The sequence below is a fragment of the Tenebrio molitor genome, chromosome 3 (genome assembly GCF_963966145.1).
Source record: "Tenebrio molitor chromosome 3, icTenMoli1.1, whole genome shotgun sequence".
Taxonomy (NCBI): Eukaryota; Metazoa; Arthropoda; class Insecta; order Coleoptera; family Tenebrionidae; genus Tenebrio; species Tenebrio molitor.
The window spans coordinates 27733661-27761593 of record NC_091048.1 but is presented as its reverse complement, the minus strand read 5'-3'; the positions used below and the strand labels follow the sequence as shown (position 1 = coordinate 27761593).

Genomic DNA, 27933 nt, shown 5'->3' with positions numbered 1-27933 from the left:
TTTCCCTATGCCTGACTTCAACTCATCCTATACAATAACTCACCGCAATTTCGTTCGAATCGGCCACAAAATTTTTTTTAGAAAAAAACATGAACCCCTACCTTCTATCAAATTTGCACCCGGAAAAAACGTTTAAACGGCCGTAGCTCCCTAACTAAACATAATATGACAATGAATTATACACGGCTGGATTCCTCTTTTCAATGCGCTTCTTTCGAGTCGAAAAAATTTTACCTCGCTTTTTTCGTTTACGAGAAATTCACAAAACACCAAAAAAACCCATATTTTTGCCTATTTTTGGCGCCCACACCAACAAATGGGGTCTATGGCCGGAACTTTCCCTATGCCTGACTTCAACTCATCCAATACAATAACTCACCGCAATTTCGTTCGAATCGCCCACAAAAATTTTTATAGAAAAAACCATGAACCCCTACCTTCTATCAAATTTGCACCCGGAAAAAACGTTTAAACGGCCGTAGCTCCCTTATTAAACATAATATGACAATGAATTATACACCACTGGATTCCTCTTTTCAATGCGCTTCTTTCGAGTCGAAAAAATTTTACCTCTCTTTTTTCGTTAACGAGAAATTCACAAAAAACCAAAAAAACTCATATTTTTGGCTCCCACACCAACAAATGGGGTCTATGGACGGAACTTTCCCTATGCCTGACTTCAACTCATCCTATACAATAACTCACCGCAATTTCGTTCGAATCGGCCACAAACAATTTTTTAGAAAAAAACATGAACCCCTACCTTCTATCAAATTTGCACCCGGAAAAAACGTTTAAACGGCCGTAGCTCCCTTATTAAACATAATATGACAATGAATTATACACCACTGGATTCCTCTTTTCAATGCGCTTCTTTTGAGTCGAAAGAATTTTACCTCGCTTTTTTCGTTTACGAGAAATTCACAAAAAACCAAAAAAACTCATATTTTTGGCTCCCACACCAACAAATGGGGTCTATGGCCGGAACTTTCCCTATGCCTGACTTCAACTCATCCTATACAATAACTCACCGCAATTTCGTTCGAATCGGCCACAAACAATTTTTTTAGAAAAAACCATGAACCCCTACCTTCTATCAAATTTGCACCCGGAAAAAACGTTTAAACGGCCGTAGCTCCCTTATTAAACATAATATGACAATGAATTATACACCGCTGGATTCCTCTTTTCAATGCGCTTCTTTTGAGTATCTATCAGAAACGTATCGGCAAGTGCAGCAGATACGAAGCATTAATAGAGTAATCAAGAAAGCAATGGCGGCTGCTTTGGTGCAATTTCATAACGTTGAATTCCAAAAAGGCTCAGGCCCAGGAATTTTCCCTGACTTAGGTGTTATTGTGTTTCACAATAAGACTTCCCTTAAATTCCCGTTAATGGGTTCATTTGTTTTCCACGATAAATTGGCCTGTGATGCCGCATTAAAAATTATACAGGAAGATGGGGAGGACGAAGACATTAAGTTAATATTTCCGAGTAAACATTCAAAAGAAGAGTGTGTGGGTATTTTAAATCATTATTTGGGCTTGAGGTGAGAAAACATTTATATGCATATCTATTTTATTTGTAGCAATCGCTCAACCCCAGAACTCAACTAAGAAAAGAAAGAAAAGAGATTAAGTATTCATATTCATCATATGTGCTGAAGTGGCCCAATAGAAAAACAGGGCAAAAAGCAAATTTTAACTTTTAACAAAGGTACTTTGAAAAACGGGGTAGATTTGATAAAAAAATGGTGTGTGCTGAAGGAGCCTACCAGTACAAAATTCAAAACAGGGTAAAATCTTTGAAAAATGTTCATTTTAAAGTATAGGTACTGTTACGTTATTTATTTTCCCTGATGGGGAAATTTTCCCAAAATAACGATTTAACAGACTTCGGGTCGAGATGCACTGGAGACTGCTCGAGAGTACAACCTAAATGTGGGGGTGGGTGGTGATAATCGGAAGAAAGTAAACTCCGAGTGGTTTAAACGAAATGAATATATTTTCACTCAGTTCAGCACACGTACAAATTTGATTATTTGACAACAAAAACGTTTCTCACACTCAATAATTATGCACAAAAATGAAGGGTTGTGCCCTCGCCGCGACAAAAAAAAGGAAAAACTCTCGAAAAATAAATTGATTTCAAAAACTAAATTAAAAAAAAGGGGAGAGCCGAACGTGAAGCCCGATATCGTCCTCGACGCTATTCTTCTACGCCGCCCACGATCGGCGGGGCCGTTCCCTCGGGCCTCACCTCGTTTCCCAAAAAAAAAAAGCTAAATTCGAAATAGAAAAGGAAGTCGCGCGGCGGACGAGGACACAAAAAATAAAGAAATAAAATAAACAAGAACTCTTACAAAAAAAAAACTGTTATCGGCCTGACCGGCCGTTTGCAGGCGAGGTCACCAGCAGACCGATAACTCACCCTGGCCTTGATCGTCACGAGGCGGTCGACGTCTCTGGAGACCTGGACTTTCTCGGGCCCACGGCAGACGACGAAATCCAGGCGTGGAATTTGACTCCGCACTCCGGCGTTTGGTTCTTCACGAACCTTCCGTCGGTGATCCGTAAATCCGCTCCTCGGCGTCTGGGTTTGGACTTCCTGGACTCTTCTTCCAGCCTCACCCTCTTCAGACCCTCGACGTCTCCACACCCTTTTCTCGCCGTTTCAGCCCCGCACCGATCTGACCTCTCTCACCAAAGACAAAAAGCCCCTCCCCGCACTCTCTCCCGTCTTTTATAGTTTCGCCCCTCTCAATTCGGATTATTATTATTTTTGGCGGAAAACGTCGTGCGCACGGAGATCGAAACATTGACAAAACTTGCATTTTTTTAAATGTAACAGTACCTTAAAAACAAGACAAAATGCTTAAAGAAACAAAGTGTTCTGAAGAGGCCTTTCTAATAGTATTAATTGGAAGTGGTACCACCTCTGCGAAGATTTCGTCCATTGTCCAGCCGTACAAATCTTCTAAAGGGAAGATTCACGAAACTCGGTAAGGCTCGATAAGGCATTGTAAATTCAAAACCATGACAACTGACATTGTTGAAGCATTGTATTTGCCGTTTCGATAACGATTTGCAAATTTGCAAAGTTTCGTGAATCTACCCCCAAGTATTTACAGCGAGAAATAAAACATTTCATTTCTTATTTTTATTAGTATTTTCTTAATTTGCTACACAAATATAAAGCACTTTTTTATCCGTGGTGTCACAACAGCCGCAACGTTCGTGCGCGTAATCTTCCCACTTGTAAAAAACTACAAAGTTAAATAACATTTTTTTTAATTCCTCGTAGATCTCATTCAATTCCTTCGTTGTCGATATGATAAAGCTTACTGTGAAACCAAAGTGTCTCCCAGTTTATCAAGAGTTTTTATTTTACTCTTCTTACACAAAACGATTGTGTAACTACTTTTCCTCTATTCAAGAAAACTGTACAAACTGCCTATACTAAAAACGTACTTTTTATTTTCCACTTCCAGAATAAATCTCAGATTTAAAAAATCCTATTGAAATTGTTTTCAATTATAAATCTACAAATAAATTCTTCTTTACAAGGTTATACATACAATCGATCTTGGAGCAAACAAAGTTTAATAGATCAAGGACTCTTGACGTACAGATTGAACTGAATTAAATTTTTTTTCCTGTTACTGTTCCCACGCAATACTTTCTCTTGGTTTAGTAAATCATATATTTTTATGGGGGCTAAAATGTATCTATTTGCTCCGTTTGCCCGGCGCATCCACCATTTCCCTCCCAACCACATTTGATAAAAACTTCTACAACTTCTTCCTCTCTTCGTCCACTTAAAAACTCCTCCACGCTTCATACTTACATTTAGATGATAAACAGCTACAAAGAAAAACTCTCACTCCCGAATTTCGCAACTTCTACTCCCACCAGCACAACGAGAACGCGACTTTTATTGATCCCCCGCTGGTTTATTGATGGTGTGATCTGTGGTGTTTGTCGCGCATATTGAATTATTTAGACGTCCTTGTGCGAGATATCGGGGACAGTTTAAACCCAGAAATGGTCGTCGAGACACCCGTGTTAAATGTCTTGGAACAGGGCCGCGAGAGATGACATTTTTACGCCTTTTTCGCGCTTACCGCCCATCGGCAGCACGCCAAAAACCTTCAAAAACATCAAACCCGAAAGCAAGAGCATGGACTTAGGAACGCGACACCAGACTTTCCCCCTGCGAAAAAGGTACGTCCCGATCGTGACGCACAATTTTCGGAATTCGTCTTGCAGGAAATTGACACCTCACCACGCAACTTCCAAGTCCTCAGACGCTGACAGACTGCTGATCCGTCGGAAGACCTACATCGTCCTCGAACCTGTGGTGTGCAAAAGCGAGAAACTCAAATATGGGAAGAAATCAATGTAGACGTCCAACTATCAATAAATTTATTTATCCACAAGTAGATCTGTCTACTAATTGTTTTTTCACTTCGAAAGCGATCACTCCCAGCGCGGCCCCCACGTTCAAGCTGTCGACGTCGTTGCTGAGCGGGATGTTGACCCTAGCTCCGTTACTTTTGAGCGCCAACTCGTACGAACTTCTGCTGACACCGTGAGTCTCGCCCCCTACTATCAAAACCACGTGTTTGGACGCGTTAAAATCGAGACCGTGGTACGGGAAGACCGGAATCTGCTCCAACACCTCGGCCAAGTCCCTACCCCCCTCGTCGGAATCGGAAACGATTTTGTTATCGGCTATGAAAAAATTCGCGTCCTCGGCGATCGCCTCCTCGATCTGGTCCCACTCGAAATCTTTACTGATTCGGAGTTTAAAGTGCGCCCCGACTGCGCCCCGCAACACTTTGCTGTCCCACAGATTGACGCAGCCTTTGGTTAGGATGACGCGGTCGCACCCCACCGCCGCGCATATTCTTAGAATCGTACCTAGGTTACCTGGCTCGCGGATGTTGTCGCAGATCACGGTGAACGGGAGGGCTTCCGGCGGCCTGAAGCTGTCGACGTCCGGTTTCTTGAAGATACCTGCAAGGGACGGGTTAGAGGGAACGACGCGGGGCGAGTCGACGTACCCATTATGCCCGGGGTTGTGGTGAGCTCCGACCACATCTGGATCTCTCTGTAGGGCATTTTGTACAGCTGGGCCCCCACTTTCGGCAAAAACGGCTTGACAAAGTCTACCTCGGATTTGCGGCTGAACAAAATGTACTTCAAGTGGCATCCCGATTGCAACGCGTCTCTGATGAGCCGCTTACCCTCCAACAAAATCAAATCCTTCTTATCTTTTTCTTTGTTTGACTTAATTTCGGTCAGTATCGTCCTTTAAACCCCACATTACAAAAAACTCTACTTCGCAAGAACCAAACGTACCCCACTCGCTGATCGTTGTCTTTCATCTTCGAATAAACAAAATTCCCCTCGCCGTCGATTACAGTCTCCAGCATGTCCGGGTTCGACTTAACCTCACTTTTTTGATACGTCGCGACCAACGATTTCCCGACCTTTTTCGACTTGATTTTGTACTTGATCGGCTTATCGGTGCCCTCTTCCTCTTCCTTGGGTTTATTCCAGGTTGTTTTGAGGCCCCCATATTTGTCAAACACCGTTTCCGCACCCCCTTTACTCTGAGACTTCTTCTCCAGCTTTTCGTACTCCTCAGGTGTGTGCACTTTCACGGGCCTGCGGTGACTCCATCGCGGATAAAATCGCACTTGCTGCACCACCAAATTAGTCCGCAACGCGCTTCGTAACAAATTATTTAGGCCACCGGCCATCACGAAAGTGAGGTTAAGTCTGGCCAAATTTGACACTTCAAATACCAAATCACAATTAACACAACACAGCTAGATTTTCGAAAATCGTGCACCAGCTCCTACAAATGCGTCTCGTATTTCCACAAGAACATCTTTTACGCTAAATTCGAACAAAATCTTTTTAAATAAACATGCAGTTTGTAGTTTCATACTCCACCACCAGGGGGCCTCCTCTTTTTTAAAATGGCCGCTACATCTCGGTTCAAAATGTTTTTCAGAAATAAAATCAAATTGGGACAAATTTGACGTTGCAGGAGACACAAATTTACTTGAAGGATCAGGTCGTTGACCGTAGTTCTCTGTCATGTTTGTCAACGTCACTCCACCCTGTTATGGCCGTTGGGGTGTTTAAACTGACCAAATCCCAACGTGACATTTTAAGCATAATATTCTTAGTTTTAAACATGATCCAAGTACTAACGGGGGTAGTTATGTTAAGTATGTCGATCTACATCTACGTTTCGGTGGCGCCGGTGCTTTACTCGGAACGCGCAGAGATCAGCTACGTGTTCGCGGTGATCGGTATTTGTGGTTTTAACAATGTTTGTTGCTTCTTGTTCGGCTTGAAAATCAGGCTGAAGTGTCTGAGACAGGCGTACAAGTACTGTCCTGACGGTAACAGCGAGTGCTGAATAACTGGGCTGTGGTTTCAGGAAGAGCACTCGCAGCTTGGTGTTCGCCTGGATTTGCGTCTCCTTCTACATAATGGCGTACTTGATAATACTGGCGCGGCTGACGAAGAAGGTGTACAAGCACGTGATCCGCGCCATGGGGCACTCGTTCTACATCGGCATGAGCAAGTACTTGAAGGACGAGGTGTGGAAGGTGAGCATCGACCGGATCCAGTACGACCTGCAGTGCTGCGGCGCGCACACCTACAAGGAATGGCACGAGGTAGCGTGGCTGGACAAGTACCACGTCAACGTAAAATCAGAATCGGTTAAACAGTGAATAAACCTCCAAGTTTAATAATATGATGATGAGTTGACCGTTGCAGGTTCCGCGAGAACGGCACGTGGCTGCTGCCGGTGACTCCTTGGAGCTGCTGCCGCGTGTCCTTCCCCATGCAGTGCCTGCACGACCCCTTGCAGCAGGCGCGCTCCCACCACGTCTGGGCCGACCAGCCCTCCCTCGTGGCCGACTCGCTCAACACCGAGGGCTGCCTCGGCAAGCTCAAAGTGCCGATTAAGAGCGCCCTCAGCACCTTCATCCTCCTGGTCGTGGTCAACTGCATCGTGCAGGTAATCCACCCTTCGCACCAGGAAAAATGACCATAGCGCGCTTTTCTAGCTGCTCATCTTTTTGGTTGTCAGGATACTGTACACGTCCTGCCGGAACGCGGCCATCTTGAACGACCCTGAGGGCGTCGCCCCCGGATGGATTTTCGGGCGGGGAGACTGCGGCTACAACAGGGGGAAAACGCTCGGGGACATTATGGTATGACGAGATCACGTGTCAAAACACGCCTGTTAATTGACGTTTCAGTACCCGGTGCGGAGGCGGCGGAAAAGCGACGCCCCTCGGACCCCGGACGAGGAGAATCGGTTGCTCGACAATCACGACAACTAGCGGCGAACTATTAGATTTATTTTATATATATACATTATGTGATTAAGAGTGTATACATAAGCTGAAGAAATCTTACTGAAACAAGACAGGTCTTGTGCTCCACTGGGACAAAAGTTCTGGTTTAGTTTAAGAAATTGTTTATTTTTTCATTAAATTGCTTAGTATTAATACAAAAAGAAGTAAAACTAAATTCGAGCTCGGGTGTTCTCTTGAGAATCCGATCGTTCCTTATAATACTAGTAATAAAACTAAAAATCGCAATTACGAATCTGAGACAATTCTATTACTTATAGTACAAGACAGTAATCGTTCTAAAAATGTATAAAAAGGAAAATAAAACAAGATGACAGAATACCGAACAATTTTCATACTATTTGCTCTAAAGACGCTATATTACACATTTTTTAAATCATATGGAGCACAACAAATATATAATATTACAATCTACGAGATTATTAATTTATTATAATAATATGTATAATTTTTCAGATTCTTACTTGTATATTCAGCTCGTGTGTAGACACTTCCTCCTTCTCAACCTAATGCTGAAAGGAAAAACAATAAAAAGGTTTCACTCTTACTGCTATTTCGTACTTCTAACAGTTTACGCGCTGGCAAAATCGAAAATAAAACCCTCTTCCTATCGGAAAGAATTTGAAATCGTGCCAGAGCATATTATAAAAATGTGAAAATACTATCAAATATTACGAAATATAGTACAACTGCATCTTTAGCACTCGGGCGGACCGGATACAAAACACACCATCAATATCAAAGCTCTGGAACCGTGATTCAATTGAGTACCGTCAACAAAAAAATTGTTAGAAGCACCTTCGAAGTCTCAACGGACCGCGTACAAAACACCGAAGCCGCGGAGCCCGCTCAACTGACAAGGCAGGTTATTTTACAGCACCCCCGGAACATAGGTCGATTGTTTTGATATTTTGTAGTGCACACCTTCATATACACATATTCAAGGACAGAAATCACGGGACTTTGTTAGTTTTTCTCTCTCATCTAAACTAAAAGAGGTGGCGCAAAAAATTATATGAAACTGGAAAAAAATTCATTTTCACATTCTAGAAAAACATGTAATCTCGCTTTTCGTCATCATATCGTTTGTTTTCATACAAATGAGTTGTTTTTTTAATTTTAGAAACACAAAAAAAATACGTTTTATAATATACGATGTCTTTGTAATGTTTTGATGAACAATATTTATTTTAAATTTCGATTTACAAACCCTTGTCATTCCAGGAGTGCAGTAGGTAACTTTCCTTGCGAGTTTCACCATTATAAACAAAAACCTGTTAGAAGGGGTGGCAAACGCAGCGGACCGCGTACAAAACACACGCTTACTTACCAGCAATACCGGCGATGGCTTCGGACGCCGAATACTTAACGTCAATATCGTTATCTATTGTGAGTTTTTCGAGAACTGGCTTGACCTGGGGCTGAATGACGGCCTGGTCGAGCTGCGGCGCCACCTTCTGCAACGTCTTCGCCACGTTAAACCTGACATTGGCGACTTTGTCGTTCGCCATGCTCAACACCGTCGGCAAGAGCAACCTCGTCGTGATGTCGCTACCGCAAGCCTCCGCCAGGACGTTGATGCAGAAAAGACAAGTCATCCTGTATAGATAATTCTGGTCGCGCGACATCGCCAACACCTTGGGTATGATGGTCGTCTCCGCCCACTCCGCCCCGAATTGGTCCACCAACTTCCGCAAGTTGAGCGTGGCCGCCTCCCTTATGGCGAACACGTGATCCATCAGCCACGTCATGCACAGAGCGTTCAGCTTCTCGTCGAAGAACTCCCTTCCGAGCTGACCGGCCAGCAGCGGCATGTACTCGATGATTGCCGAACGGACGCGCCATTTCGAGTCTTCGGCCAACTCGACGATCGCCGGCAACAGCGATTGCGACAGCTGCTGGATGCCGATCACCTCGTTCACGCAGTCCAGGTTCGAGATGATGTTGAGTCTGACCTCGGGACACTCGTCCTTCAGCTGGGTGAGGAACAACGGGAGGAGGTGCTCGATGGTGTTGTGGCGGCCCAGGATGGGGCTCAGGCCCATGATCACCGAGGCCAAGGCGGATTTCACGTGCTGGTTGGGGTCGGCCACCAGTTCTTTCACGCAGGGGAGGATGTTGTTCATTATTATGCTCTCCTGGTGGGTCTTGTCCAGGTTCTGGCAGAAGTCTTTCACTTTGTTGGCGGCGGCGGCTCGCACCTCCGCCTCCGTGTCCTTCAGCAGGTTCTGGAAGGCGGGGACCAGGTCTGTACGCGTAATATCAGGACCGACCGCCTTCTGGAGGTCGGTGAATTTGTCCGCCACCATGTAACGCACCCTCCACGAAGTGTCACCTGGTGCAACAAAACAACAAAATAAAAACAAATCTTTCCATTTTTCGCACACGGTAAAATAATTTAATCGCAAAGTTATCAAAGAAATACGCAGCAAGGTTGTTTTTGTTGTACATGCGCAACAAAAAAATTCATTAGGTGACCTCGTACACATTAAGTGTGTAACGTAACGGAAATAAAATTTTCCGCTGCAAATTCAACCACAAATGTGTTGTTGCTTGATTTGCATTTAATTCGGCGAAAATGTCTACCAAAGAAATTATATTTTTTCGGAGCGCTTCTAATAAAATTTAATGCAGCCGTTCGCCCTAACGACTCGATAAATTTCAATTTCATTTTATTGCTATATTTAGGGGGGGGGGCGTCTACAGTGGCGCCCTCACCGGTGCAATTCCTGACTGTCGGCATGACGAACATCTCGATGTCCTCCTGTGGGAAGAGAGATGCGAAGCTAACGCACGCCTCTACCGCGAGGAGCCGCACAGAGTCCTGTTCGTCCTGGGTCAGACTCAGAAACATCGGTATCAAGTCGGTCTTGAGATACTCCAGCTCCACGACTTGGGCCAACTCGCCGAGTTTGGTGGAGGCGGCGCGGCGCACCATCGGCGTGTCATCTTGACACAACGCGCGGAAGTGGGATCGGAGGTCGGCCTTCATTTGGGTGGAGACACGGGGGTAGCACACCTGGAAGCTTTTTAATAGAGGAGTCCCGATTGGGAAGGGGGCACTTACGGAAAAGAGACCGCACGCGGACGTCCTCGAAGTGAACCAGTCGCCCGCCGACAGCCTTTGGACCAGAGGCACGAAGTGGTTCTCCAGGTCTGCAGGGCTGTGCTGCTGCGCCACCGCGCGCAGCGACTCGACGGCCTTGTCCCTGACGACCGTCTCCTCGACGGTCGCGAGGCTCTCGAGCGGCGGCAGCAGGCAGTAAGCGTACTCGGGCCCGCCGACCAGGGTGATGAAGGTGCCCAGCTGCTCGGCGAGGGCCAGCAGCACCTCATCCTCGTCGTAGATGGTCTCGGTCAGGAAGGGGATCAGCTCGGACCTCGTGCGCTCCACGCCCAGCGCCAGGGCTATCGTCGACAGCTTCTTGATGGAGTTGAGCCGTAACTGCGGATTAATCACGCGAGAATGGTGGATGATGTCATTTTCGGCGGAGATCGCGATGGGGCGTAACGGATGTGGGGTTGCTCACCTGGACATCCTCGTTCTTCAGCTCGTCGATCAGGACGGCGATGGGATACAAGGAATCGTCGCCCGCTGAGTCGCTGGCTGCCATTGTAGACCCGAGTCCGGTTGAGGTTGAAATCGCCGATACCGTCGTCTTTATTATTTTGTAAATACAGTCACTGTCACACACCTACTGAAATTATTCAATGAAATGGGGGCTGGTCGACCGGTTGGACACCTTTTTGCATATCGTAAACAACTTACAAATTTTAAATTCGTTGTCAAACGCCACAAATACCACCTTTGACGAGTTACCCTGCGCGATTTTTATTACATTTTCGAGAGGGCGCCGCGATCGACGCAAGCGGCAACCTTGCCACTTCCGGCGCCATTTTCAAATTACCACACAAAAACATGTGCTCGCAAATGAAAAACTTCATTCTACTCAATTAACAACACCTTTTGTGTGTACACAAAACATTATCGACCAAATACTAGCATTGAACAAAAAACATTCGCGAAAAACGCAAAACTGTATGACAAATTGCATATATTTTGGAATGATAACAACTGTTTTGATGGTTGCATATGCGACCAGAAAAAGAAAAACAATAATTGTCTCCACTACTATACTTCGTCCAGCGGAGATTGGGAGATTTTAAATTGTGGGCTTGTAACTCGACGCTACAAAATGCACTAGAATACATTAATTAGAACATAATTTCAGGGCAAAAATGTTACTGCTTGAAGGATATATTTCAAATTTTACGTGCGCTAGGTATTACTTTCTCTACGTAGAATTTAGTGATTTTCATGTCAACCAATCTCTCGCTGGGCAAACTATCTATATCCTTAAACTTTACGTCGTTTGGCACGTGACCAACATGCCATAATGGAAAAGGTGAGCGTGTATATTGTGTTGCATATATTACACACCTTTATTTCATAAAAGTTACAATATCCTGTTGCAATATAATATTATAAAACCAAAATATGCATACATTTATTACTTTATCTTCGACCTTAGTCCAATTCTAATAAAAAATCCTTGACTTTACTTTTTTCGACTCTGAATTAATTCGATAGAAGCGGTTTACATTTTTTATACTTCTTTTTGGGAATCGATAAATTTGTCGTTGACCATGATCGCTGACTAGAAAATAATCTTTTAAGAAACTATTTTGATTGAATGAATTGAGTTTGTAGAAGAGTAATTCATTATTACCATTATTATTACCTATTATTAGTTCTATAAATCCCTTAGAGTGAGTAGGTACAGTGGGGAGCACGGAATTTTGGGCAGCAATTTATGTCATGTCTAGTTTAAGCTTTATTGTCATAAATGTCATAATAATTAATTTTGACTGAACTTCAAAATAAACTGTCACTATTATGCACAATTGTTTTACACTTTAGTTATTGATTTCCAAAGTTTAATACAAGGCTGTTCAGGTTTCGGATCGGAAAATCAGGTCTAAGCATTTGCAACTTTTCTGGATTGAAGAATGCAGTTTGTCAAAATGACATGTGAGGTCTAGCACCTAAAGCCTATTTCACATCTTATATCAGTCAAACGTCAAGTCTGTCCGAAATTTCGTGCTCGCAATAGTACTCTTGTACCGTGCGATCCATTGAATTTGTTATTAAAGATGGCGCTGGAACTGTAAAGGCATGTCTAGTTTTGAACTATCGCGACAAACGTCACATTTAATGACAATAGTAAATAGAAAATGGCGAATTAAGGATTCGAAGGATTAAGAGAAAAATTACAATGGTAATGTTTATTTTATTAAACAATGTTACAACATATGGTGAAAATATTCTAAGCACAAACGGGCTTTTCGTTTAACTCCACTGATAGCATTTTGTAACGTGATTTGATCGGATGCCACAAATAAGTGTATCGATTCAAAAAGACCTACGGCTTCAGTTCCAGCGCCAACTTTAATGGTCCAGTGAGGAAAATAATGTTTTAATTGATTGTAAATAATACCTATTAACTAGCAGAAAATTAATTAACAGATAATGTAAGGTCTGCCGTGTGGATGTTTGCAATGTCCTGCTAAAAATGGACGATAGAAAGTATTTAAAAAAATATACATTCATTATTTTTTTCTTCAGTACCACTCCAAAAAAAATCTAGATCGTCCTGGTCTTTTCTAGTCTTTGAATACGTTCTAGAAAACGGTGTCTACAACACTTAACCTTTTTTTATTTCTTTTTGTAAATCGATAAATTTGTAATTCCACGAGGTGTAGCTTGCTGGAAAATAAATACACATTATCGAACAAGTAACTTCAAATCTACAATTTTAATGACTTTGCAACAACCGTTTATTGGACTTCTTATTTTTACTTGCCAGTGGCGTAGATGAGTTGATGAGATTTGTAAATCTTGTGGCAAATAATAAAGTCTTTTTAAAAGATATATCTGTAATTGATTTCTTCCCAAAAATTGTTCAACAAAATTATGTTGATTTACGACTGATTTGATAAAAATGTAAAATAAGAAAAAAGTGATTTTCAAATAATTGTGATCCCGGACACATTCTATCGAGTGTTCAAATGAAATCCTGGGCTGGGAAGGCGTTGAAACCGTCAATTGTTTTGCTTTTTTAAAGTGTAAATTGACAGTTGTAATTAGAGCACGTTGACAGCTAACCTGAAGTTTATAAACAAAAAGTCTTTGTTTTTTTCTTTCTTTGCAATGTTTCACATTAAAAATAAAATAACTAACGATTCCTATTCTCGAAGCAAATATCAAAGGGCACCCTTTATGGAAAACAAACATGTTCAATCATGTGCGGATGAAATATAAACAAATTCAAACTTTACTCTGTTCCAAATTGTTTACTTTTTTCAACGCCTACTCAGCCCAGTTTTTCATTTGAACGCATGATACATAGAAGCACATGGGACGGAACGTTGGTTAACATTTTTAATACAAGGTGATTCACGAAATAAATCGGACACTATTCGTGAATCACCCTGTATGTTTGCAATATCCTGTTGAATCATGAAATAACAAAATTTAAAAAAAATAGATATTTTTTGTTGTTTTAAACCTAAATCCAATTTAAAAGAATCCATGACTTCGATGTTTTTTTTCGAATCCTTGAATATGTTGCAGAAGGCACTGACGAACGCATTTCGCGTAATTTTCTTCCTCTTTGTGGCTGACAAATTTGAAAACACTTTATGTGGTATCACCCACAGGGAATAAACGTCATTAAAGGACTAACTTCAAATTTACCACTTCAGTAATTTTACGACAATTGTTTGCGCCATAAAAACCGCACATCTAATTTTTAATCGCTTCACCAGTGGCGCAGCTCATTTTTTCAATCTCTAAAGAGCTCAGTGCTCAGTTGCCAACTGACAAGATCTCAAGATCATAAAGATTTGGAAAATATTTGCTACTTTTATCACCTGTTATGTAGTATTTGCAATATCCTGCTGAAACTTAACAATTGCGCATTCCCTATTGTATCTGAAGCATTATTTCTGTTCTCAAAAACGTTCAGACCGTTCATTGCTTTTTAAATCGAACACTTTGTAATTGATAACGGTGCACGGGATATCGTTTGCTGCAGAATAAATTTTGTTAGAAAATTACATTAAATTTACCAGTCCAGCGGTTTTAAGACAGTCGTTCATTCCACAAGGCTTCATATTTTACTGTTTCGACAGTGGCGTAGCTCAGTGTAAAATCGCAACAATTTTCAAAATGTTTACAATTTTTTTCACCGACTTTTGTCGAAAAACCGATGTTTTAATTAGCAGTAATTTAGAAAGTAATTAAGAACAAGTAAAGCTTCCGTTGGAAAGACAGAATTATGTTGTCTGTCTGCCGCGTGTAAATTTGTAATATCCTGCTAAAATGTGAAACAATAAACATTGAAAAAAATACGCGTTTTTTGTTCGACACTGTCAGAATTTGATAAATTTCTTCTGTGTAAGCGGATTTTGATAAATGTCACAACTTGTCAAAACGAAACGTCAAGCTAATTTTAAAGATCTTAAGCGATTTGGAGCCTTTAAGGAGCTCGTCAAACAAAAAAACGTTGTATTCAACTCGTTCGTGTGTAAATTGGGCCTTTTTTGGCACTCGTGTGCGTTTAAAACGCTCGTTTCACTCGCGTTTTAAACTGGCCAAAAAAAAAAGCCCAACTTACACACGAACTCGTTAAATAAACTACTGCATGTTATCATTTTATACTACATATTTTATTTCGATTACAAAACATGTAGTGTAGAATATTTGGAGTTTTTAATGATTTTTTTTCTACATGTAATAGACGATGTCCACGAGAAGACACTTGCTGGAAAATAAATATCTTTAAATTAAATCCAATCCAACAATTTTAAGGCAAAAAAAATAGTATTTTGCAAAAAGTGCATCTTTTTCATCTGAGTTTGAGTTTTCTGGCCGAGGCGCAGCCGAGGCTTGAAAACAGGATAGGACAAAAGGCACTTTTTGGCGAGGTGCACATAAAAGTATCTTATTTAAATTTAAATGGACAATTTTTCAATCCCTCCAATGAGGGCGAGCCACTGTGGGCTTTTCCACATCATCTGCAGCCCCCACTAATGGCACGGCACTGTCGAAAAGTTGTTCCAAAATCGGTTGTTTGTTTTTCCTTTCTCGTCGAAGAAGTTGGTAGTAAGTAGATCGAAATGAAGGAACATCTAACAATCCAAACAACATCAAAGCGACAGCCGGGTTGAGCTTTCGAAGATGTGGAAACAAAATTGAATAACACCGCGTCCTATCACCAACACATCCGACTACCAAGCTCCAGTTTGAAACTTCCTTTGAAGAAAAACTTCGTGGATAGCGATCCCGAAAGACACATTGAGCTATTTTATTCCCTAATAAAAGAGAATTCTGTCGATTCCACAACATTATTCCTCTTCGGCAACTTTAAAAAATTCCTGCAATTTTATGCCTCATAACGCTTTTCTCGAGAAGGAGATTAAAATTGGTGAGTGATCGTTCCGGCTTGCGACAATTTAAATAAAAATAAAGTTTTAATTAGGATAAATGAAGTTGTATCGCCAAAACTTTCCCGATTTCGTAGTCACTAAGATAATAACAAAATCTGGAGACTTAACTGGAATGTTCTCGACAACGAACAAGTTTTAATTATTCCGTAAAAGTTTGATAAAAATGCCGGAGGTCTGGATTTTTCGCGGGGATGGGCAATATTCGTCGGCATTGTCATTTTTCGACAGGATGACCGGTGGAAGGAGACAAAGAAAATTAGAAAATCGCTGATCGATCGATCGCGCACATCCGCATCCTTCGACAAGAGAGTCAAAGACAAGTGTCCCGGCCAGCTGGCCGTGTATCTGCATAAAGGGCCATTGTGACGATGACAAAATCAGATCTGTCGTGCGACAAAAGCCGCCGGTAACATCCCAGCACGTCCAATAAGAAAATCGAACAAAGGCCGGAGACAACGGTGAAATCTTGTCCTGCGAAGGGAGATTTCCTGGGAGTTCGGCAGGTCGCGATCGACCCGTCTATTTTGAAAGTAACCGATACCCCGATATAAATTCATAGAAATGAAAAGCGTTGGCGTGTACAAATTTAGACTAACCCAATTATGAGTGGCACACGGCGACAAAGGCGGTGCCATTAGAGAGAAACCGGCGAACCGAACTGGAAGACTGGAAAGCAAGTGGAAACATCGCATTAGGAGCGGGTTTGCGCGCGGCCCCGCGTCCAAAGACACCTGCACCGGCCTCCTGCATGCATTACTTATCGCCGGGATCGAAGCGCCCTCAAAAATTAATGAGCGACGGACGGAGCGTCCATCGATCCGCCAGATAAATATTTCCTGGTCGTTCCCAATTTGGACGGCGTTTCCTACTCCGCGATCTCGCCCCCCGAAAGATTCGCCGCGGGGTGCCGTGTATCTTCCTTGAAAGCTCTCGAAAGGAGTGGTGGAGCTTTGGGTTCGTCGGCGGTCGTGTGCGGACGTGTTTTGCCGAATGACAGGTGGTTCGCAAGTTGGAAGCGCGAGCTGCGAACGGTCCAAGTCAGTATCAGTGCTAGAACTCACCTGGTCAGGTCCGGGTGCTCCTTCTCGACCTAATCGATACAGACCGTGTGCTTCGACGACGCTCGCCGATTATGTGCGGGACCTGGTGGATCCTCTCCGAGGGGTTCTGATTTTTTTTGGGGGCGGTTCTTGGGGTCCTGCCGCCGGGGGCCGGTTCCTGGGGGTGTCCGCACAGCGAACATAACCACAATTCGCCTGTTGTGGCTCTAGCGGTCCTTGTTGTTTCTAAAGCACGTGCACGGTTTCCACAAAAAATACACCACACTCGCCAACATTTTTCCAAATTATATACGGGGTGTTCGCGATAAACTACTCACAGTTTTCAAATAAATAAGACATGAACGGGGTCTGTTTGTAGGTACCAACTAGTAGTATTTTATTGAAATTTGAACATGGATTTCAATGAGTCACTCTGTACATAGGTGAGTGAATATTTTTGATTCGTTGTTTTTCGTGTTTTTTATGAATATAAATAAAGAAAAAAAATTAAAAGAGCACCGACGCAGTTTGAAGAATTTTCAAAAAATTGAGTGCTGCACTAATTGGTCAAAATGGACTAGAAAAAAAAATAAGTAGATAGTTTAGGTAAGGTTGTCTTAAAAATGCTAATTTGATGAATCATGGAAATTTTAAAAAGAAGGAAACTTCGAAAAAAATCAAATTAAATATTACTGGGAAGTGTCAAATCTTACCAAAATTTTGAAAATATGTAATAATTTTTAAAGATGTGTTTTGAATAATTTTCTAGTGTTTCAAAACAGTGAAGTGGATCTGTGGTACACAAAAGAAAAAATAAGAAATGAATGTATTGTTTATATTAAATATGTAGGCATATTTTAAAAAATCGAAAAGGTAAAATTTTCATTTTTTGCATTACATATATTAAGGCCAAAAAGCAAAAAACTGATATTTTTGTGCAAGTGTACGCGAAACGAGCACTTCGCGTACCGAAAACAAGCCGCGAAATTCAATTTCGCGGCCGTTGCTTTTAACGACGGCCGTTAAAGTAAACCTTGTAAAACTGGCGTTTAGATTTTTCAGGTATGAAATTAGATATACATACATATTTATTGAGAGTGAAGTAAATTTTGCTTATTATAATCATTACAAATTTTCGGTTGCACAAAAAATGTTGTGTACACCTTGGCCGCGAAGTCCTCCGAGATTGTCGTGCCTCGGTCGCAAGTTGCCTCGGCGACAATATTTTTTCGGTACATTAAAAAATGATTGCGCAGCCTTAATATACAAATATCTTTTTTATTTTTGGATTTTTCAAATATACAATTCTAATAAATTGGACATTGTTCTTTGAAGAAAAAAATTTGATTTTTGATTTTGATTGTTGTGCAAAATATTTAACGAAAACACGTTTTCTGCGTCCGTTGCACAGACCCAATTAAATCGTGAAAAAAATGTGTACCATTTTGATTTTTTCTGCCTTTTCGCACACCAAAGATCTGCAATAAATCCAAGAGAAAGATCTCCCATTTTAATGAAATTCTCGGCCACCGCTGAGTAATCAACGATGCGACTAAAGACCGGAGTGGAAGAATTTTTCCGAATCTGATAAATTGTTCGGCGATTGCAGCCCCATCCAGGCCTCTTCACCCTTCGATGACTTGATCGGTTTCTCCGACTCCCGATGAATAAATTACCAAATTCGGACCGTAATGGACCAATCCAAATGAGTGAGGTGTCTGCGATAGACAAGCCTTGGAAATGTTCGGAGGCGAACAACGGCTACCTGAAGCAGAAGAGCCTCCCTGAGGAGTCGCTGCTGGGCTCGACCGCCGTCACGACGGTCGTCCAGGTCTCCGGCACCGGAACCAAGACGACGGTCGTGCCCCGCAACAAGCAAGCCAAAGAGAAATGCCTTGTAGCCGCAGTATTCGCCCTGATCATCTTCTCCCTAGTGCTGCTCTTCATCGTGGTCACCACCAAGAACCCCCAGTGCGTCGGTAAGTCCCCACTCGAGTCATCTCGATCAAGTCTGTCGTTTTCCATTAAAAACTCCTCGACTGGAGTGGCGGTTCAGCCTAATTCGGTTAGAGTGAAGTATGCGAGTTTGCATGATGGCGATCGATCCCGTTTTGTTGACCACCGGGTCGAGGGCCCTCGGAAAAATTGCCAATCGCGCCATCCTGCCCGCAAAATGTTTGCTTTGGCCCGCGGTCCTTCAAAGGGCGTTTTTTTTTTATTAAGCGCCATTTGAATTCCGTCGTAAAAGGCAGAACCGTGTCAGGTCTCCGGTGTAAGATTCTCTCCGTCGAGCGGATCTCCTCCGGCGTTTTATTATTCCCCAGAACAACATCTAGGAATTCGCTACATCCATAAAGGATCTTTATGCACCGCGTAAAATTCGCCGCGACACGTGCAACACTTTTGCGCTCGTGTTTTACCAGGATTTCGACACTGCACAAGAACCAGTCGGGTTTTGCAACTGTCCCAGCTCCGGGGGCACTTCTTGCCTTGCCATGGCCCCGATTGGAGACCCAATGTCGCCATAAATCATCAACTTTTCGATTTTTGACGGGTCTTAATTACTGTTGCAGATAGCAGGAGTAGTGTCTGTCTCACCGAGGAGTGCGTCAGGACAGGTAAGTGGGAACAATCTTCACAAATCCCCCAGGTAACGTAATGTAATTAATAACTTGCGTTAATAATACAAAAAGAAATAATAGTAAATGGTACAAATTGGTTCATTATGTCGTATTATTTATGCATTTGCACCGAAGATAATTGTTGTTAATAAAAATCGATGGAATTTTGGAAATTACGTTCTTGAACTTAAACATAAATTGTTCTGGACCTTCTTTTTTTGTAAAGGGGAAAATTTCCTACAAAAAATGTAATGTGAGACACGCCACGAAATATTCCAATTTCGCGTGACTCAGAAAATCGTCGCTTTTTGATGGTTTTGTAACAATTTATTGAAAAAAATTCAGTTTCTAGATAGTATTAAAGAAATTTTAACGTCAGTCAAAAGTAATTTGCAATCATTTTCGATTTTTAACACACAAAAATACACACAAAAATACAATTTTAATTTCCCGGTGTGTACTGTTTATCGTAAAATTATTATTCTTGTGTAAATGGTAGCTTTCTGTGCTCTTTAAGGATGGTACAATGGTTTTTTGTTATCAGATGAAAAACCATAAAGGTGTGGCTGTTGACTCGATGTAGGAGGTGAACAATGAAAACTAATTCATTGTAAATTTTATAATTGAATGCATGTGAGAAAAAAAAGACGATAATATTTGAAAAGCATTTTATTTATTTGTTGCTACAGATTTTTACTGTTATAAACAATTTCACAGTAAATGTTTACAACGTACAGCTAATATTTTCCAAATTTTTGTACATTGAAGGCGTATTTGGTAACGAACTCATCAAATAAGTTACGAACATAAATTTTTCTTTGAACAAATTTTCTTTTTAAAAAATTTATGATGTTCACAAACTTTTAGACGGTAGTGTATATAAACAAGTAAATAAATAAGACTTTAAATCACTTCTACGGAGACTTTTTAAGACAAAGCAGTAGTCGAAAAAACAATTTTTTGTATGAAAGGAATTAAATGCAGATACATACAGTCTGTCCAAAAAGTCTGAAACACCCCAATAAAATAGAAACGAATGATTTTCAAGAAAAACACAAAAACAGGTGAACTAGCGTTTTCAAAAAGCTTTCTGTTGATAGTCCTATCTATTTGCTGTTTTTGATGACCTTGAAAGAGTTATGATGTCATCAGAGGTTTTTTCAAATGGCAACGTCGCATTTTTACTACCGTTTTTAATAGATCTTTTAATTGTCTACCCGACGGTCAAAAACATTTTCAATTTACGTAAGAAATTTCCTGAAAAAACCTAATTGGTTATTAGAAAATAAAGAAAACTTTAATTTTGAAAGACAACTATAATTCTTACAACAAATGTTCAAAATGTTGTCCTTGAACATCTTGACGATATCCTAAACGATAATAAAATTCGTTTTGGACGTTTTCTATTATTTCAGCAATTTTTTTTTATAACAATAACTTTTTCAAGGTCATCGAAAAGACCGAACAGACACTATCAGCAGATAGCTTTTTAAAACACTAATTGATCTGTCTTTCGATTTTTTTCAAAAATTATGCATTAGGTTTTCATTTGGGTGTTTCCAGACTTTTTGGACACACTGTATGTGGTAGATTAAGACTAGAAGTGAGTCTTTTTGTGCTAAGTTCAGAAATTGAAGCCCGAGACGAAGTCGAGGTCGACAACTGGGCGAAGCACAAAAAGACATTCTACTCAGATTTCACGTTTTCCAGTATCAAAAATCTAAAATGATTAGAAATTACTTCTTCTTAATAATTTTTTGGAATATCATTTAATGTAAATAACATAATTACATAAACATTTTTGTTTTATAATACAAAAATTTCCGATAATATTGCGGAATCTGGAAAAGTGCCCCAAATGCTTGCAGCGTTTCCACGTTGAATGGCAAGGGAAATCCTCTCGAAAAGGAATTTCTTTGATTTTGAATCGCCATTAAATTTTTATTTATACATAGTATCTAGACGCTTCCAGAATTTTTAGACAACAGTTAGATTTTTTTTGAATTCGTGTCTCTAATAGGTCTATTATTGTATTCAATTTGGAGTCGTTTATGGCTATCTCTTAAAGCACTTGTGATTTAACAGATCTCTAAGAACATTTTTATCAATATTTCAGTGTATTATTGTCATTTACACCAAAAAACTTCCAATATTAATGTTCAAACTCTACTTTTTAACATCTGTTGCAGATGTAGTTGCATCCGTTACCTTGAATTACCAATTAATACAAAATTCCCTAGAATTTAAAAATTTTTTTTTTTTATTTAAAAATTAAAACAAGGGTACAAATTCGAAAAAATAACATAAAAAACTCGTTTTATAAGGGCATTGGCGCACTCGTCCCATAGAAAACTCCCCTACGGCTCGTTTTCCATACTTGGGACTCGTGCACCAAATCAACCCTTAAAACTCGTTCTTTAATATACTATTTCAGTTATTTCTTGATGACGCGACTTTTTTTAATGAAATTTTATGCTCTCCAAAAAAATGTTTACTCTTTCTGTCGTAGTTTTTAATAAGAAGGCGAATTTACGTCCAAAACCGAAATTAAAATTCTTTGTTTTTCAGCGATAAAAGAAATAAAAACAATTGGCTAAAACCAGCACTAAATAGTTATTTATATTATTTAGACACTAAGGGGCGTATTCTGTAATTTTTAAAGGGGCGTTAAAATTTTGGCGTCTTTTTGGGGCGTATTCTGTAATTTTTACAGGGGCGTTAAAATTTTAGCGCCCTTTAAAATTTAAAATTTCAAGCCCCGAGTGGAGTGATTGGTCATTGCTATGACAACGTAATTTAACGGGCTTTAAAATTTAGCGGAGCAGTTACAGAATACGCCCCTTTAAAATTTAAAATGTCAATTGGTCATTGTTATGACAACTTAATTTAACTGCCTGTAAAAAGCGTTAATTCGACCAACTGCAACAATATTTGTAAATCTCTGAAACAATTGTTCGAGTATTTCGTCCGGGGCAAACATTTAAAAGGATGTAACGAATCCATCTGTACCAGTGAAATATTTTTCTTGCACTCTTCAGCTCGAGCAAAATGTTAATTTGACCGGACCATAAAGAAAAGCCCCCCTCAATCTTGTCAGCTCGATTTGCCAACTCTTATCCAAAGTTTCATCTTTTAATCAAGAGCGCGACTTCATTTCTGCCCAGGTGGGGTAACTCCGTCGAGTCTTGCCGGTTCCAATTTAGCTTTTCCATCAGAGAAAACTGTCGGATTTTTTGCGGAGGGTGTCAGTCCGCCGCCCTTGACCCTCCGTCGGCTGTAATAACGTTCGAGGCGAAGAGACGTCGACGTTGCCTCTCTCGATTAGCTCGATCGCGACGTCCCCATCAACCTCCGAAACTTACCGCCCCCCAATTAACTAACGATTAGTTCCAAGGGAGGAGGAAATCGGAGCAAGAGGTGGTGTCGCGTGTTTCGCGTGACGCGTGCAGCCACGAAAATAAATAAATGTCTCAAGTCCGAGGAGGGGTGGAAGGGCTGAACGCGGCCCCGCGCAATTTCCTGTTTGTCGCAGCGGGAACGAGTGGATTTTTCTCCGGCCCCGGGGACGCCCGTTACGCTACTGCCGTGCAGTTTTAATTTAAATCGACAGAAATTTAATTTCCTATCCCCCGTAAAATCGGATAATAGAATTACATTTGCGGGAAACTCATTTGCGTTTGTGCTAATGAGAAATTCTAGAGCCGCGTCGCAACTACAATTTATTTTAGTGATGGCAAGCGGTTTCGAGTTACGGAAACGCCGCTTCTAATGCCGATTAACCGTTCCAGCGTCGTCCCTGCTGGGGGCCATGGACCACGCGGCAGATCCCTGCGTCGACTTTTTCCAGTACGCCTGCGGCACGTGGAACAAGAAACACGTCATTCCAGAGGACCGCAGCTCGATCAGCACCTTCGAAGTTATGGCCGACCAGCTCCAGGTCATTCTCAAGGGGGTGCTCGAGGAGCCGGTCAATCTCGAGGATAACGAGGCCACCAGAAAAGCCAAGACCTTCTACAACACCTGCATGGATATTCGTAAGTCCCTCCGTACACTACGACTGACGCTTTTTCACTCAAACGAATTACTTTGTTTACAAGTGGGAAGTTTACATGCACGACCGCACCTAGTGGTAACATCAGTTTTCATTTCGCTAACACAGCGCTCAAGTTTAGTCTCTAGAAGTTGTTCAACAAAAAAAAATCTCTGAAAAAATACAATTTTTTATAAACATAGCACTTTTCGAGATTTAAACAACCGCAGGACTCCCCACATTCTAACATTAATAAACCTTTAAGCTTAAAATAAATGTTTGACTTGTTTTTAAGCAAAATCCTGGTGTTGAAACTTGAGATTAAAAGACCAGACACTTGTATACTTTCGCAGTCTGAAGAATCATAAAAGACAACAACTTCATTTCTATTTTATCCACACTTGAAAGAAACATTTATTACTAATATTTATGTGTCAATCATGTAACTTACATAACATAACACAAATAAACCTGTCACGATTTGTATAACCAAACATTTTTTTTGCGTTTCACTTCGGAAAATGCGGCGCGACATCCCGCAAGAGCCCCCTCGCGGCCCACTCTTGTTCCCCTTTAACTGCGTCTTTTCCAGTCCAGATTCGGAAGATCGGCGACGCTCCTCTCCGGGAAGTCCTGGAGGTGCTGGGGGGCTGGCCCGTGACCGCGCCCGACTGGAAGCCGCCCGACTTCTCGATCGAGACCCTCCTGGGCCGCATCCGTGGCGTGTACAACGAGGGCGTCCTGGTGGAGCAATGGGTGGGACCCGACGACAAGAACAGCTCAGTTAACATCATCCAGGTGCGCACAAAGTAAGAAGTAGGTAGGCGGAGCACGCGATGGACCCCGTTGACCACGAAGACGTCCCGAATGACGCACAAGACAGTGATGCGGGGCTTGTCTTTCCGCAGATGGACCAGATGCAGCTCGCGCTGCCCAGCCGGGACTACTACTTGAAGGCGAGCAGCGAGGGCGACATGGCCGCCTACCACAAGTACATGACCAACATCGCGGTCCTCCTGGGCGCCAACAAGACCACCGCCAAGGAGGAGCTCCAGGAAGTGGTCGAGTTCGAGAGGCGATTGGCCAACGTGAGTGACCCGATCGTTTAATATGCATGAGCGAGGGTAATTCGGTAATTGCATTACGAAACTAAACGGATCTGTCGCCAATCTGATGCGTTAATCCTGCGATTGTTTTCGGATGGAAATTGGTTTTCCTTGTTGCGGTCGCTTTTCTACGACGATCGGTTCGGTGGAAATGCTCGCTATTAATAGAGGCCATTATTCTCGATTGAAATTATTCAGTCACTCAAAATGTAATTGTGTTTTCCACGTCGGCGGCTTTCCAGCGAATTTATTTCCATCGGAATGTTTCCACGCGTTCCGGCTCGAAGGACCAACAATTCACAAAAACACCACGAAAACTGTAACTCGTACCCGTGGTACGTTTATTTTTCGGTACTCTCAGAACGCGAGGAAAATTTTAATCCGGCCGGACCATTTCATTTCTCGATTTTGCGAGTCGACCCTGCCGCCGGGGTGGATTCCGGGCGAATTATTCGGCTCTACCTTGGCTCCTCCGAGCGTAAAAACACCAACCAGCCCCGTAATAATTTAAAATTTCAGGCTTCGCTACCCGAAGCGGACAGGCACGACACCAGTGCAATCTACAGGAAATTAACATTGCAGGAATTGCAAACGATCGTGCCTCAAATTAAATGGCTCGAATACCTGAGATCCTTCCTCGACGCGGATATTAACGAACAAGAGCCGGTCGTCGCTTACGGTCTCTCTTATTTCATCGAGATGGGGCGAATTCTCGCGGAAACGGACAGGAGGTGAACCCACCCCCTCGTCGACGACACCACACTCAAACCTCCAATTCCAGAGTCGTCCACAATTACGTCCTCTGGCGCCTGATCATGTCGCTGTCGCCTCACATGATCGACGACTACCAGAAGGAGCGGGTCGAGTTCAGGAAGATCCTCCAAGGAGTGCTCAGCGAGCGACACCGCTGGTCCCAGTGCGTCGAGTGGACCAATAAAAAACTGGGAATGGCTGTGGGGGCGCTCTTCATACGCGACAACTTCAACCACGACAGCAAAGTACGCAATTTAGTGTTTTAGGCGACAGATTAAATCGCATCTCCTCTAGGAGACCGCTTTGACGATGATTCACACCATCAGAGAGGCGTTCAACGAGTTGCTCGCGGAGAACGACTGGATGGACGACGAGACCAGAGCCGTGGCCAAGGAGAAAGCCGACGCCATGAACGAGAGGATCGGCTATCCGCAACTCATCACCACCAAAGCAGAACTCATCAAGGAGTACGCAGCGGTGAGTCGACGAACATTTTTCAGAACCTCGATTATGCAGAGTTGTCACAGTTGAACATCACCAAGACGGAGTTCATGACCAATGTTCTCAACATTCTCAAATACGACGCGGAACAAAATTTGCAAAAGCTGAGACAACCTGTGGATAAGGACAAGTGGTCTACCGAACCGGCAGTGGTTAACGCGTTCTACAACCCTAACAAGAACGATATCGGTAAGAGAGGGTAGCGTGTCGGTCGAGCGGTTTTGTATCTTGTATCCCGTTTGGTGTAGTGTTTCCTGCCGGGATCCTGCAACCCCTCTTCTACAGCCAGCACTTCCCCAAGTCGCTGAATTACGGCGGGATCGGCGTGGTGATCGGCCACGAGATCACCCACGGGTTCGACGACAAAGGTAAGTAAACTCCATTATCAGCTCGTCCATTATTAACGCGCTCTCCCGAAGGACGCCAGTTCGACAAGGACGGCAACATGATGCAGTGGTGGAACAACGCCACGATAAGGGCGTTCCGGGAGCGGACCCAATGCATAATTGACCAGTACTCGCGCTACAAAATTGATGAAGTGGGCCTCTACGTGAACGGGCGCATGACCCAAGGCGAGAACATCGCCGACAACGGCGGCCTCAAGCAGTCGTTCAGGGTAAATTCTCGATTCTGGTGTCGACGCGCTGTTGTCACACTTTTTGCAGGCGTACAGGAAGTGGGTGTCCCAGCACGGCGAGGAGCCCGACCTGCCCGGGCTCAATCTGACCCACGACCAGCTCTTCTTCCTCAACTACGCCCAGATCTGGTGCGGCTCGATGCGGCCGGAGGACGCCCTCACCAAGGTCAGGTCGAGCGTGCACTCCCCCGGACCCATCAGGGTGCTGGGGCCGCTCTCCAACTCGTGGGATTTCGCCAACGCTTACGGATGTCCGCTCGGCTCGCCCATGAATCCGACTAACAAGTGTAGCGTCTGGTAGATTGTTCCAGGGACGATCGATTCTTTGTTCGCGGTTAAATGTGATTCGTTTATTGATGCTCTAACAGCAAATTCATTGTGTCTCGTTGTAACAAATTCTATGCAACAAAATTTAACAACACTCTCACTATATTATTGTTATTATTGTCGGCGGCGAGCGTCCAGGCGCGCAGCCGCCAGCCCCATACCTTATGCAATGTAAATACTAAATGATTGTTTTGTATAAGAGTGTAACGCAATTTTTCATGTAACAAATCAACTTTTCGTATTCTAAACATGTTCTGTACTAACATGCAAATTATGTATTTTCACATTATTACTCGGTGTAGTATTTATTAATAAATATAATTCTTAAAACTTTGACGACCTTTCCATTCTCCCTCACCAACTGAAAAATATCTCAAACCACCAGAAATCTCACCTCTTAACAAACCCCCACGGCTCCTGTCTTCTACTTCTTCCCTTCAAAAAAAATTTATGAAAAACAAACTGACCTTGAAGTGAAATTATCGCCAGATCAAGAAAACTTGTAAAGTCGTCCCATAAACGAAAATCACGCTGTCTTCCACTCTCTTATCACGATTCGTCACCATTTTTGCAAAACCTGGGGGCGCAAGTCCTCCTAAAACACAAAAACGTAAGAAACCCCTCTCACTTGCGACATTTCAATTTTGTCTTTTTCTCGACGCCGTTACCTGTCCCGAACGGTGGATCTTCTCTTCTGGGCGGTATGAACGGGCCCCAAACGCATTTCAATCGATTTCGTTGCAAATTCTCTTCCAATTTTGATTTTAAAGTAACACGTTTCAAATTTTTGAATGACAGATGCGTCCCTGCAGAGGGCGCTGTCGTTCGTGGCTTGAAGCAGCAGCGCAACATTTATTTTCGCCAGATTACGAAAAATCGATAGGAGCAAAATGGGGTTGTTGGTGTTTATTCAAGTACCTAATTAGCTTGAGCAGAGCGAATATTTAATCTCCCAATTAAAACAAAGCCGATTACCTTCGCGGTTTAATGTTTCGGGCA

The 27933-nt window shown here is 42.4% G+C and overlaps 4 protein-coding genes across 8 annotated transcripts; 2 read left to right on the top strand and 2 right to left on the bottom strand.

Annotated features, from left to right (window-relative positions):
* Positions 1-4410: 4410 nt before the first annotated feature.
* LOC138127181 (rRNA methyltransferase 3, mitochondrial) lies at positions 4411-5956 on the bottom strand. The gene is made up of 3 exons (XM_069043055.1): positions 5364-5956; positions 5066-5313; positions 4411-5018 (listed from the first exon to the last, which is right to left on the bottom strand). Exons 1-3 carry the CDS (start codon positions 5765-5767, stop codon positions 4429-4431), a joined length of 1242 nt encoding a protein of 413 aa, XP_068899156.1. The 5' UTR covers positions 5768-5956; the 3' UTR covers positions 4411-4428.
* A 138-nt stretch (positions 5957-6094) lies between these two features.
* On the top strand, positions 6095-7693 carry Tsp33B (Tetraspanin 33B). Of its 2 annotated transcripts, none has more exons than XR_011158139.1 (5): positions 6095-6407; positions 6460-6753; positions 6804-7047; positions 7120-7243; positions 7292-7693. XR_011158139.1 is itself a non-coding variant. In XM_069043056.1 (5 exons), the coding sequence occupies exons 1-5, from the start codon at positions 6139-6141 to the stop codon at positions 7373-7375; spliced, it is 1038 nt and encodes a 345-aa protein (XP_068899157.1). In that variant the 5' UTR covers positions 6095-6138; the 3' UTR covers positions 7376-7693. The 2 variants fall into 2 exon arrangements, 1 of the variants encoding a protein (XP_068899157.1); XM_069043056.1 differs by having other exon boundaries at positions 7097-7243.
* Positions 7496-11310, bottom strand: LOC138127180 (serine/threonine-protein phosphatase 2A 65 kDa regulatory subunit A alpha isoform-like). Of its 4 annotated transcripts, none has more exons than XM_069043051.1 (6): positions 11178-11310; positions 10939-11106; positions 10476-10853; positions 10127-10427; positions 8739-9743; positions 7496-7920 (listed from the first exon to the last, which is right to left on the bottom strand). In XM_069043051.1, the coding sequence occupies exons 2-6, from the start codon at positions 11020-11022 to the stop codon at positions 7910-7912; spliced, it is 1779 nt and encodes a 592-aa protein (XP_068899152.1). In that variant the 5' UTR covers positions 11023-11106; positions 11178-11310; the 3' UTR covers positions 7496-7909. The 4 variants fall into 4 exon arrangements, with proteins under 4 accessions (XP_068899152.1, XP_068899154.1, XP_068899153.1 ...); XM_069043053.1 differs by having other exon boundaries at positions 10939-11103; positions 11178-11295; XM_069043052.1 differs by having other exon boundaries at positions 10939-11131; positions 11178-11255.
* A 5607-nt stretch (positions 11311-16917) lies between these two features.
* Positions 16918-27267, top strand: Nep1 (Neprilysin 1). The gene is made up of 13 exons (XM_069040730.1): positions 16918-17402; positions 18569-18938; positions 19533-19577; positions 23369-23614; positions 24203-24408; positions 24519-24698; positions 25236-25447; positions 25498-25714; positions 25764-25946; positions 25997-26159; positions 26219-26338; positions 26390-26586; positions 26636-27267. The coding sequence occupies exons 2-13, from the start codon at positions 18623-18625 to the stop codon at positions 26906-26908; spliced, it is 2358 nt and encodes a 785-aa protein (XP_068896831.1). The 5' UTR covers positions 16918-17402; positions 18569-18622; the 3' UTR covers positions 26909-27267.
* The last annotated feature ends 666 nt before the right edge of the window (positions 27268-27933 follow it).